This window comes from Lipophrys pholis (assembly GCF_963383615.2).
Source record: "Lipophrys pholis genome assembly, chromosome: 6".
Classification (NCBI taxonomy): Eukaryota; Metazoa; Chordata; class Actinopteri; order Blenniiformes; family Blenniidae; genus Lipophrys; species Lipophrys pholis.
In genome coordinates, this window is record NC_137629.1 from 24300854 (window position 1) to 24314078 (window position 13225).

The following is a 13225-nucleotide window of genomic DNA, read 5'->3' on the forward strand; positions in this document are numbered from 1 at the left end:
AGCGCACAGTCATCACAGACGAGCGGAAGACACAAGACAGAAACGGAGCGGACCGAACAACAATCACAAGAATCACGGTTAAAGTAGCTCATTCTCGATAAAACACCTGGTCTTTGGACTAAAATGTGAAAAAAAAACACTCGGTTATCAATACAACCTATAAAAGCAGTACTTGTATCTGTCATCGCTACACTTCTACTGCGTTCTAAAGTAATATCGGCGCAAACAGCTTCAAAAACGGTTTCCATTTTTTGATGGAGTTCAAATCAACGCAACAAGAATCGTTCCCATCTGATCTGCAAACACTGCAGTCACAATAAAGGTGCAGGGCTGTGCACAAGTCTTTTACCTGATTTGGTTTCTGAGCCGGGATCAGTGGGGGACCTCTGCACCACAGATCGACTTCCAAAGAAGTTCCATCTTTCTACTCCTCCTCCTCCTCCTCCTCCTCCTCCCCCTCCTTCGTTTCCTCCCATGTCTGGGCCGAGGGTGGGACTGATTTGCTCTGGGACGGTGAAGAAAGGTAAGGAACCCAGCTGGCGCCAGTTCCTGTATGTCCAACGGGCGAGAGTAAGAACACAGAGGCGGACACAGGTTCCATTCAGAAGTTGTGTTTTTAAATCGTTTCAACATCAGAATGCCAATAAAATGAGAACGCCACCTCAACAGCGGGACGCATACCTGCGAGTGGCTGCTGGTGATGAAAGGGGTGTGACGCTGGGGGTCACGGAGGGGGTGACAGAAGGGGTGCCAACCGGGGTGGCTTGTGTTGATGTTGTAAGCCTGTCTTCCTTGAAGTCCTCACTTGGCATCCTCAACTTCTGCAAAGACAGAAAACGCTTGAAACGGGACATTTTAGCCTCGTTTCCACCGCATAAAAAAAGTGCAGTGATGGAACGGGATGGTCCGGTACAGTTCGGGTTTCCACCGCAAGAATTGTGGATTTTACGGAAATAACCGCTCCAAAAGTCGACGCTCTTCCGCCGCCCTTCCGTTGGGGTATTCAGGACAACTGAATGGGTCTGATTTTGAGGAGCCGTCTGCTGATTGGTCAGAGATTTACTCCACGCCCTCAATATTTTAATTTGTCGGCTGTATGAATCCTCTGTTGTTAACATATTCAGCTTTGCACTGGTGGTTGTCTTTTTTTTTTTTTTTTTGGCTGCGCAACTTTTTCACGTTGGTCCCGAAAGAGCAGATGCGAGGCAGGGACGGAGCCCGGGACTCGGGAGCAGACGCTACGGCCGTAACCGTACCGGGATCGGAGCTTGGAGGCAGCTGCGGACACCTGTTGGCCAGCTCGAAATAGCTCTGATGCACTACTGAGCCCGCTCGTCACGTCACGTCGCCTTGCTGGCCGGTGCTGCGTTGCGCGGGCCACCGCGTGTCCGCACACACCGGCAGGTTCCGGAACTCCGGCGTCGGGGAACTTGAGCTCCGGAGCCGGCCAGAGTTCCAGAACCTGCCGTTGTGTGCGGACACGGACCTACGGTGCGCCGGCCAGCAGCTCGAGTTGCGACGTGCTGCAACACGACGATCAGACTCAGACTGCGTCCACATACGGTGCACCGGGACACCGGAGCTGCTCCGAGCCCCGAGGTTTGTCCTCGCATCGTATCCGCGATCTCTGAAGATATAACAAGTTTATTATGAGATGATGACGTCACGCAGACCCCCACATTGTCCAAATTGAACAAAAATTGTTTGTACTGCTTCCTTTTCTGACCTTATACTAATATCAAGTTGACTTTTCAGAGAATACATTCGTACATTTCATACTTGCCTGTAGAGAGGAGTTTATTACAGCCTCATATAAAAAATCAACAATAATGATAATAATAATATTTAACCAAACAGCTCTGATATTGGAATAATATCGGTATCGGCAGATATCAAAATTCAGGTATCGGGATCGGAAACGAAAAAAACGTGCATCGGTGCATCCCTACCTACAATCCAAGTCTAAAGTCAAGTGGTGGCATCAGGGGACAGACCGCAACAGAGACATTTCCAAACACACAACGCACAAGGTCAGCAGTGCTGTGAGGGAACTGCAGATCTAAAACAATGAGCAAACACTCGACATACCCAGAGAGCCTACCGCCCGCAACAACACTGTGCAAGAGAAGTATGGTGGATACATTATATTGGATTTAAAAGTGAGTTATGGGAGTTATCACATTTCAAGGGGATTTCTTCAAAAGGAGAGCCGTGGTTAAAGTGTCCCGACCAACTGCCTTTAAACCCAAATGAAGAAGAATTAGAAAGTGTCTGGACTTTATTTCCTGCTGCTCATCAAGTCCAGCTTCGACTCAATACATTACGCAACACAAGCAAGCAAAGTTATTGCTTAGCCATGCTCGCCTTTGCGTTTAGTTAACGCCTGCCATTCTATTGCTCAGCTTTAAGAAGGAACATTTTCCAAACTCATGTCAATATTATATTTAGCACTGACAGGCCATTGCATAAATAAACACTACAGAATGACTCCTCTCTTTAATCCTGATCCACAAAGACAAAAATCAAACCTCTGCCACACTCACAGTGTATTATAACAGTATAATTATTAGAGCTGAGTGTACAAGAGAAATCAAAGCTAAACTACCACTGATGCCCTTGAACTTAAAGAACAACACGTATATTGTGATACAACAATGTATAACACATATTATAAAGGACTAAGGGAGCACTTGCAAGCTGAGGTCAGGGCCAAATATATTACAATAAAAGTCCATTTCAACAAATGCCACAGATAGTTAATCATGGATCATCTTGATAACAACGGTGCACGTAGAGACGAGGGTCACAGCGGGACACAAGACAAAAGCAAACACAAACAACACTATGACCAGAGGGCAACTGGCGTTTATCTTGTAGACATAACGAGGCTGGATGTTGGTTAGCTGCTACTATGAGCACCAAACGGCCACGTACCAATATTTACCCGCAAATGTATCTAAATTAAGCTAAACACGTGAACAACATTAGGACGCCACCAAATGCTGGTTGAAATATCATAAATACTTTCACAGAGTCTCTTGAAAAACGGCCATTACACATATCGCAGTCTGTTTATGTTGCTATGCTAACACGGGCCCACGGCCTATTTTGACCGGATTTTTCAAATGCTGAGCGACACATGTAGAGATTTCCAACCGCACCTTTTTATGATAAGCTTTCTTTGACGCCTCAGCTCGACAGATATCGTCTTTGTGTCCATCGTGTGTAGTTCAAGTGCCGATTAATTCCCGAAAACAACGTCGCCGACTGTGTCGTCTGTTCACACCGTAGGAGGCCTCGTTTTGTGACGAGCTCTGCGATTGGTCCGTACAAGGAGGCAAAGGGGGCTTGACACATGCGAGGGCGTTGCTCGGCAACAGTGCTGCTGGCTGCAGTCAACAGACAGCTGATTACGTAATTTGTTTACCACAGTGTCGGATCGTGTTTAACAGGCCGAGGAAGAGCTCTGAACATTTTGTGTGGATATTAATCAGTTTACACAGTTTGTGGTGACTCAAGGCCACATTATTGATCATTTTAGTCAACTCGTGGATAAAAGTAATTGTAATTATTATAGTAATTGGCTTAAAGCCTAAAATGCGTCGACATAGCAAAAGGTTTTCAAAATAGAAAGTTATTTTGGGATCTGCCAGTCTACTTATTCTGCCTGGATGCAGTATGAAAATGTACACGCTATAAAAACTACATGTTTATGTAATAAATGTAATCTTCACTATCCTTAATTTTGTCTTTAGACATTTATGAATTCTGTTTTCATGTTCAACTATGCCCGTCTTAAGCGTTTCCATACAGCGTTGAGTCTACTCCCACTATAGCAATATCGTATCATGACGACATTTCATACAACATATATTACAAGCAATGATACTATCATTTTTCTTTAACATGGAACTGGTCTTCTCACTGTGAACTGATATGCTTGGCACAGCAAAGCTGTTCCCCAGGTCAGATGATAGTGGGGAAATGTTATCATGTTAGTGGGCAGAAATGGGCATGGGCAAACCAGATAACCCCTTACAGAAAAGAAAACACAACCTTTGTCCAGGGTACACAACAAGGCAGAGGGTGATATCTTTCAACTGAGGTGGATAGACCACTGAAACATCTCTGTGTCACTATAGTGTGATACATTTTTGTAGTTGTTTGAACATGCAGTTTGAAAAGTGTGTCATCATTAGCACTTTGTTTTGCACAGTGTGGCTTTGTCAAGTGTATCCGTGACCCCTGAGCGTGGAATGAAGCTTGCGACAATAAAAAAGCCAACGTCAAACTTTTTTTTGGTTTGCTTGTGAGAGTTACCTTTTGATGCCATGGTGACATTCTTGAGTTCCATATTTGGAGGATAACCTGCATTATGACCTTTCGAATATTGGCTAAAAGCTAAAGTGCTTTTACAAAAATTGAGAATTTCAAGTAATTTTGCATTTTACTGAAGGTTCAACTGTGTACAATTTCTAGCAGTTTCAAATTAGAATACATTATGAGAGTATAGCCTGACATTTTGGTTAGAACATTAAAATACATGGGATAAGGTAGAATATTAAGAATATGTTTTCATATGATGCAATCCAGCTCAGCACTGACTCCACTTCAACCGCAATCATGAATGTCAGGCCACCTTTCTGACCTTTGTGGCAGAGCTGCTTTGTGTGCCAAATGAGCTTTCCGGTGAGTGTCACACTGTGACACTGTGAAAAAGCAATTATGCTCCCCGGATAAGTTAGGAACAGCTGGAACAGACTGAGCTTGGTCAAGCTTGCAAAAGCATAAAAAATTGTTGGGGGGGGGGGGGAGAAAAAAAAAAAAAAAACACATGCAGCTTGCTTGTTTATGATTAGTCATGCAAAGCATGCAGGATTTCGTTGGGTTTAGCTGCAAAGGACATTCATGTAACACAAGATTGCTGACCTTTAATTAAGGCCTGAACGTTTAATGTAACATTCAGTGTGGTTTAAGTTTTGTTTGTTTTACTCGGCTCGAGTTGCCCTTTAGTAGACAAATATATAGTTATTGTTATTTATGATTAGATATGATCCTGGACAAAAAGTGTATTTTCCCCCCACATTGTATCTCACATTTAGTCATACTCACAATACGTGGGTTATCCCATCGGTTGAAGCAGCTCTCTTCAGTGCAGATGACCTTGCTGGGCGAAAACACTGCGTCTGTCTGTCCCCACTGGCTCTCTCTCGGGACGTTGTCCTGGGATTGTTCTGAGTATAGATGGGAACAGTTAAAAGTGCAGACATTTCCTTTATGTGTCTCCACTAACGCATATAGTGGAGAAAATATCTTTATAAAGAATTTCTGATTTCATAGAGTCCACAACCCCTTTTTTTACGCAAAGGTTCATTATCAGCTCAGCAGCGAAGATACTTTAATATGGCAGATGTTCTGGTTTTACACATAGAAAAGAGAAAGTAGAAGTGTTTGATCTACATATCACTTCTTTTTTTTTTTATATATATATTTTTATTAGAATGTTGTACTAATTATACAATAAACCAACACAGAGAAGATATTAGAAAAAGCAAACAGAACATTACGAGAAAAACAAGCGAAAAAGCAAACAAAAAGCAGGGCACATTTCAAAAACAATAATTGCTGCATACCGCCGCATCACTAACACAAAACTCTCAGCAGAAGTAATAAAATGCGATGGTAAAGGTGGATGGCTGTCATGAGCTCCCTTGTTGGTGAAGTTTTGTGTCGTTGGGCCAGAAATGGCTCCCAAATATCCGGAAATGTGCTAAGATTGTCCATCATGGCGTATCGGATGTTTTCCATGTGCAATATACCAACAAGCTCACTCAGCCAGTTCTTAAATTGAGGTTCAGTATCTGACTTCCAGAGTTTTAGAATAATCTTCTTTGCAATTATCATTCCGTATATAATTGTGCTTTGCATTGAGGCTTTATGTTTAAACAGAGAAGGAGAAACCCCAAATGATGCAATCATTGGGTCGGGTTCAAACACACAGTTGTACATGTCAGAAAACCACTTAAATATGTTTCTCCAAAGGTTATACTACATAATCACTTCTGTTAAAGGAACGAATGCTGCTTCATTGAGTTTTCTGTTGACTTACGGCGTGTGAGGGCGTTCACTACAGAGTCGCGCACCCCAGGCACCGGTGACTTGGGCCGTGATAGTGACTTGAAAGTCAGAAACTCCTCATCGCTCTCCCCTTCCTAGTCACAGAAGTTTACAACATTAAAAGAAAAAAAAGTTGTGTCACAGAATGCTCAGCAAATTAAAAGTAACTGAGCATGCGCCTAACCCCGAGGAACACGATTCAACACACCTCAAAACAAAGGCTCATTCATCATCTCAAAGAATTGTTGTTGCGCTCGGATGACAGCAGGTCCTACCTTTGCGGTGCTTTTCCATTTGTTCTTTGGGTAGACAGGGTCTTTCCATAAGATGCCGGCAGTGAAGTCTTCAGTTGGTGAACTTGTGGGATCGCACAAGCTGTCGCCATGGCTGGTATTGCGCCGGAGTATTAACATGGGGGACGAAAGGGATTTGAAAAATCCAGATGGCGTACTGGCCTCGAGTCCTTTAGAATCATTGAAGAACAACAAAATCAACCATTACATCGAGACGATTTGAAGAATCTGAAGGCCGAGTCACCTCCTGAAATCCATGATCTTCCACAAACAATTCCTAAAATCACTTTCAGTTTTTGCAGTTATCCTGCTGAAAGATGTCACTGATGCCCCTAAGACCATTGTTGGCTTCTTCAGTACACAGGGCTCAACGTGGGCAGCCTAACTTTTCTGTGGTAATGCAGGCGCATGAGCTGCGACGCCCTGTGTCTCCTGTCTGCAGTAATAACATACAGTCGCTTGGCCGTTGGACTGGACCACAAAGGACAGTCATCATTCCCCACGTGCATCAATGATCTATGGGCCAGGGCCCTGCTGTTTCCTCCAATGGGCCCCCACTGACCCCTCCTAACAGAACATTGAATAAGAGCACCCCCCCCCCCCCCCCCCCCCATCCACCCTGATTACAGTAAAACAAATATATATTTGTATTACCTGGAAGATCGCTTGGTCTTGAAGCCATATTGACAGCAGGTCAGAGGGGCTGGTGGTGTGAAGGTTTGCCCTTCTCTCAGCTTGATGCCAATCTGAAAACAAGACACACTGTTAGAGGGTCATCAGACAGATGAGAAGACCTGCCAGTGTGAAGGAAATAATAGAAGGGAGTTGAGAGGTTGTACCAACTATCATCTGTTTTGTTATCACAACCTTTGAGAGGGATATAGACCAATAAATAGATTGTGCGCATGTTTTTATCATCACAACCATGGTTGAACCCGCCAATAAAATACCAGATTTGCATTTGCAGTGCACAGTACTTCATGTCCCGTGCCTGCCTTAGCTTTAAATAGAATTTGAGGGTCTGGTTACAGCACTTTCATGTCCGAGTCGCTCTCTACTGTAACAACATGGATGCAGCCAAACTGCAAACTGATTCCATAAGGAAATGAAACTTTAAGTGTCTTCTGACACACTGGCTCCTGTTTGAAACTTCCCTCTTGCATAACATAGAAAGAGAGGCGCTCATTATTCCTCTTGTTGTGGCGTGCTTGTTCTTGTCAGGAAAGCTCAGAACCTCCTGTTTCCACAAATTGCCTGTGCCAACAAGGCAAATCTCATTTCTAGTTGCCAGCACACCTTATCACGTCTGTAATCTGCAGGATCGTGATGAGTCAGAATCAGGTCGGTATAGTCTCTTGCAGTCTGCTTAAATTTTCAGACAGCTGACAAGACTGTGAAGTCCCCAGCTGCAATGACTTGCAAAAAGAAAATCCAAGTCACGACATAGGTATTGGGCATATATAGCAAAGACATAAACTAGACATATTAAAAAAAAAAATTGTTCCCGACTTTCTTAAACATCTCATTTAGAAATGATGTGCATTCATTGTATGTGTGCGTCATGAATGCCAAATTCAGCAGCGTATCAATAATATAAAAGAAACACTCACTTCAGCTTCTCAATCTCCTCTCTGGTGGAAATCTCTCCGGGGCAGCCGGGATTTCTCTGTGCGCTTTCAATCGCTGAACTGATCGACCTGAGACGGTTCGTTTGTTGACCGGTTAGTTCATCCATGACTTTTGGACATGTGACGAGCAAACAGTGCGCGAGGACGCGACGCACGTAGGGGGCGTCGGCGAGCGCCCGCACGGCACACCTCGGCGAGTGACTGTAACAAAGTTGTGTAAGTGGTATTCAGAGACAGACTGCAATTTACAAAGGACAGGGAGTCTTTATATGTTCTACATGTCAGATTAATCTGTTAATGATTCGTTGTAAAGGAAACACTGAGGGTCCACACACTGGATCTGTTGGTGCACAAAGTTCTCCACATGTAATTGAAAAGCCACTAGTTTTCTTCAATGACATTGTTATATATATATGAATATATTGTAGGTTTATATATTAGGTTTCTCCTTGGCTTCTTCTTTACTTTTGTTCACATGAAAACCGTTGTAGACCTGTTGTCTCTCTGTGTCCCGCTCCTTGTGCCAACTGTTGGCGTAAACATGGGCAAAGCTGGTTACTATTTCACTCAAATCTCTTCTCATTAATCCAGAATTACCTCAGTGCTCAAGGAAAGACGACTCGAAAATCTCGGACATCTTTGATTCGCAGCACCTGAATCAACATCAGTTTGTATTTCTAAGAGCCGTCCCATGCTGTCTGAGTGTTGTTGGTTCATCTCAGCTGTTTTTTCGGCTTCTTTTCCCTGTCAATAGTTTTATAGGTTTGTGTCCATTCAGAACCGGTGTTATGATGAGTTGTGGATGAGTAGAGAAAATCTCATCCCAGTAGTAGAGTGGATTGCTTCCTTTTGAAAAAACTGGACTTTAATGATGACTAATGAACTCAAACAGACAAAAATAACAAGTGCTCCTCTCCATCTGACTTCCAACGTAACTTCAGTTGAACCAAACGAATGAATTAAACTAACCGGCACAGTGCTGACGCCTCACAGCATCGCAATACAATGGTATGTGCACATTATTGTAAAATACAAACTGACAATATAATTAGGTGTTGCACAAGTGTTACTGTCCTGTATAACTGGTTACCTTTACTTTCAGAAACTTGGGAATAACTCCTCTACTTTTAAAGAAACGAGTATCTTGCACAGCACTACTATCCACACCTGGTGTTGAAGTGATTTAGGATTAGGAGGAATCAGATCATTGTTTTAGATGGAGAGAGACATGGACGCATGGGACCATTGTGATATGCTGGCGACCTTCCAAGCGTGTACCCCGTCTTTATCCAATGTCAGCTGGAAAGGGCTCAATTCGCCCAAATTTAAATGAATTATAATGAAATATGTATGGTTGGATGTGTATTCTGTTGACGAGCTGTCCAAGTTACAGTTGGCGGCCAGGGCATGTAAACAACGACAAAAAAAATGCAGCAAGAACTTCACTAGTTGGGATATCCGTCTAATTAGCCACAGATCAGAGAGACAAAAAAGCAAATCTGAATAAGTGGAATCATTTACATTTTACATAAAGACATTTACAAAGTAAGACTAATGGTAGAGTCCAGCTGATGTTAAGGGCAGGGTATATGGGTATGCAGAATAAGTGTGCAAGATACAAATACTTTAATGCAATGTCATTGAACAGACATGTGTATTTGTGATCTGCCATTTATGGCCAAACCTTCTTTGTGGGGTCAAAGGTCAGGGCACGTATAAGGTTTTAAATGTTTATGTTTTTATGTAAGGTTTAGGCCCTCATTTCTGTGTGCGAGTGTGTGTGTGTGTGTGTGTGTGTGTGTGTGTGTGTGTGTGTGTGTGTGTGTGTGTGTGTGTGTGTGTGTGTGTGTGTGTAATGGGCGTTCAGGACAACAGCCTATGGGACTCAACAGAGTTGAACCGCCCCTGTCAGGTGAGTGCTGGCCAGGCCATCGGTTACTGACCCCGCAGTCTCGGAATCTGCGAACATATTTGGTATTAAGTTTGAAGAGACGACAGCTTGAGGAGCAGCATCAAATAATGACTTTCACTGTTTTACTAACATTAAGAATGGCTGAGTATCCCTTGACTTTTAACCATCTGACGACACAACTTGGAGAATTTCCTTGTACTAACTGCCTCCGTCCACAGGAGGGCACTGTTGTTACAGAACACACCGGTTATGGAGGGTTAGAACATGAAGCAAATACGCCAAAACTCCCTTCATTTTTCCTTTAGGTTTATTTTTATATAAAAAAACAAAACAATACAAAACCATGACAACATGACAAATGTAACAGAAAGAGGAGAGAATATAATATAATATATAATATAATATGTGCTGTTGGTGCACATCAGTATAAATAGGAGACAAATACAGAAAAAGGTTTCACAATGATATTTTAAGGTGCCTTTGTTGAGGATTCAGAGGTTATATGAGCTTCATTCAGTAGTTAGAATGAAATTCAGGGCCTTTCTGTGGTGCTGCTCTCTGGAGTGGAAGTCGATACGCTCCCTACGGTTGCAAGAGCTTTCCGTGTCCTTTGAGAGGAGAAAAAAAAAACAAGTAGGGATAGAATTAGACACAAAACAACAGAGTGAGGAAAGCACTCGTCATCCATTACTCTATCGCTGATCAATGCAGTGATTCACTCATAGATTAACATAAGAGATTAGGTGGCGAGTAAGCACTGTGGTTCATGTAATAACTTATAAACTACTCACATGATGTTGGCAATGAGCTTTTGCACTGATTTCTTCGCAGGATCTAAGCAATATTTTGAGTCATTGGTCATGGTGACGCTGTAGAGAAAGAGGAAGGGCAAAACTTTGGTCAAAACTCTGCAAAATTGAAATATTACAGATACATAGTAATGACACATATGTCATTTTCAAAGATTTGGTTGAAAGATTTACATCAACTTTTGACACTGAATCATAATTCAGTAATTGGTAAGTTGTGTCAAGGTTGGAGTTATGATTAGTTATGACAAAACTTTTCGATAATTTCCATAATGTTCCTAAATGCAGAACTTACACCATCTCGACTTTGCTACAGAAGTTGGATTCCTGGTAGATGTGAATGTCTTTGATTTTAAACCTCCGGTCAAGGCCTTTACTGATCTTCGAACACAGACAACTGCCTCCCGATCGATCCACTGGGAAAGAAGACAAGAAGAGAACTTGAGATCACGAGCTCTCAATAATGAAACTCGCATAACGCCAGTGTGCCCTCAATGATGAACAATTAGAAATAAACACTCACTTTGGGCTTTAGAGATGCAGACCAAGACGGCCAGGAGCACAAACAGCTTCATGATGGCGGACATTGTTGGTTTCTTCTCTCTCCAAGATGGTTGATCGAAGTGAGGTGAGGGTGATGAGTGCAGCCTCGGAGATCAGGAGTTCAAAGAAACTTTTTGATAGTAGTGAAGAGTAGAGGCTGAGGAGTCGCCTTAAATAGTCTGGACAGCAACGTACCTCATTGTTTCGGTGCTCAGGGGAAATTTCTGTAAATGGAAAGTGGAACTTCAAAACCCACAAGAAAAAAAAAAAAAAACACCCACTCATCCCACATCTGTAGTAATGTCACGACTAAGCTGACCACGCTGAGATATGAGTGATTAATAAAATCAATCTGATAATGTAAGATATTAACAACACAGAAAAGGGCCAAGGGAACAGTGACACATTTTCTGGATAATCATGGATGTAAATGATCTGAACTTCAAACAATCCAGCAAGACACAATACGGTATCAATAAAATATCACAATGAAGAAAAAGCAATATTAAATTTGTTCAGTTCAGTTCAGACAACTTTATTTATCCCACAAGGGGGAATTCATTTTTAGCTTCTCAGTGTGTTTTCATGCACACAGTCAGTCACAACATAAATAATTATTCAATCAATGTGTCAAGGAAAGATATTTAGGCATGGCACAAATGGAGACATCAGAACATTGTAAACAGCTCAGGTATATAAGACATATTAAGATAAAACCAGATTAAAAGATAAAGTTTGTAAGGTATAAACTAGACAATATAAAAACTCCTATCCTTGTAATATCAACACCAATTCACTACTACGAGCGATTCCTCACATACGAATCGAGCACCTTTCTTAGATACACTGGAAACATTCGAACAAATCGTAGTTTATTTTGGGCAAAACAAAGTGGGCTGGGGATCTTTGCAGCGCGGCGTGCCGAGGTACGGAGGGACCTGCGGTGGTTAACACCTCTGAAGGGTACAGAGGTGTCAAACAAATCATTTGTTTGCCGCTCGGAAGAAATGAAGAGAAACCTGTCTTCTTTCCGCTGTAATTACGTAGCTGATACTCGACGGTAACATTAGTGGTGCGGATGAATTTATCTTTTCAGCCTCATCCGATTATTTCACATTATTGTCCTGACTTGCTTTTTTACATTTTTTAAATTTTAAAAAAATTTGAGCAGTTTAACAGGTACACAAGCTTGAAAAAAATCGTGCAATCAAATGATGCATGTTTCAAGAAAACATGTTTGGTTGGAAGTGTGGTTTGTACTGGGCTTTCAGTTTCTAGCCATCTTTCACTTTTCCGTTTAAACTGACATTGCAACATTTATTTTCTATATCCTTCCCTTTTCCCCGGCATTCACAAGACAGAGCAGGGACAGAAGAGTGAAAATGGGGACGAAAGACACACTAGTTGTGAACAGTTACAGGTTTTGAGATTTGCAGAGAGTTTCTGTTTTATCTGCGACTGCTCATAAGTGTTTTTCTTCTCTGGGATGAAGAGACGAGAACGACATCTCAAACCAAAAGTCCGTCACAAGACTGGAAAGAAACAAGTTAAAAGTAAAATTCAAATGTGATTTTATTGGTTGATTTATTTTAAGACAGTAGAATTAAAAAAAAAAAAAGATTTGTGACTGTACAGCTGCATTCACCCGGAGAAGTCCATGTGGCTATATTGTTTAGGTTATTGGATTTAAAATGTAGAACCTGAAAGTTAAAGTGTGGCCATGCTAATTCAAGAAACAGGGGGCTTCCCTTGACCATAAAGAGCAGCGAAAGGGACTCTCGGATGTTGCTTCATGTGACTATAGAGCACACAGCAGTGATCAGGTGGTCAGTCAACTTGCTTGGACCCCCCCCCCCCCCCTCCAGTGGCAGCCACACAGGAGTCTACAACATGTACACACTACGAGTAATTTCAAGGTTTTCT

General features: G+C 42.2%; 2 protein-coding genes across 2 annotated transcripts in view; both read right to left on the reverse strand.

Annotated features, from left to right (window-relative positions):
* Positions 1–8160, reverse strand: part of gfpt2 (glutamine-fructose-6-phosphate transaminase 2) — a 34414-nt gene extending 26254 nt beyond the window's left edge. The window contains exons 1-7 of the mRNA XM_080465872.1: positions 8021–8160; positions 7065–7156; positions 6393–6580; positions 6110–6212; positions 5113–5234; positions 682–821; positions 350–549 (exon numbers count right to left, since the gene is read on the reverse strand). Of these exons, the coding sequence (XP_080321998.1) occupies positions 350–549; positions 682–821; positions 5113–5234; positions 6110–6212; positions 6393–6580; positions 7065–7092 (781 nt within the window). The 5' untranslated portion in view covers positions 7093–7156; positions 8021–8160. The remainder of the gene's footprint in view (positions 1–349; positions 550–681; positions 822–5112; positions 5235–6109; positions 6213–6392; positions 6581–7064; positions 7157–8020) is intronic.
* Positions 8161–10260: 2100 nt separating this feature from the next.
* Positions 10261–11423, reverse strand: LOC308111453 (platelet basic protein-like). Its single transcript, XM_080466355.1, has 4 exons — positions 11283–11423; positions 11055–11175; positions 10742–10819; positions 10261–10558 (listed from the first exon to the last, which is right to left on the reverse strand). The coding sequence occupies exons 1-4, from the start codon at positions 11344–11346 to the stop codon at positions 10483–10485; spliced, it is 339 nt and encodes a 112-aa protein (XP_080322481.1). The 5' UTR covers positions 11347–11423; the 3' UTR covers positions 10261–10482.
* Between the last annotated feature and the right edge of the window lie 1802 nt (positions 11424–13225).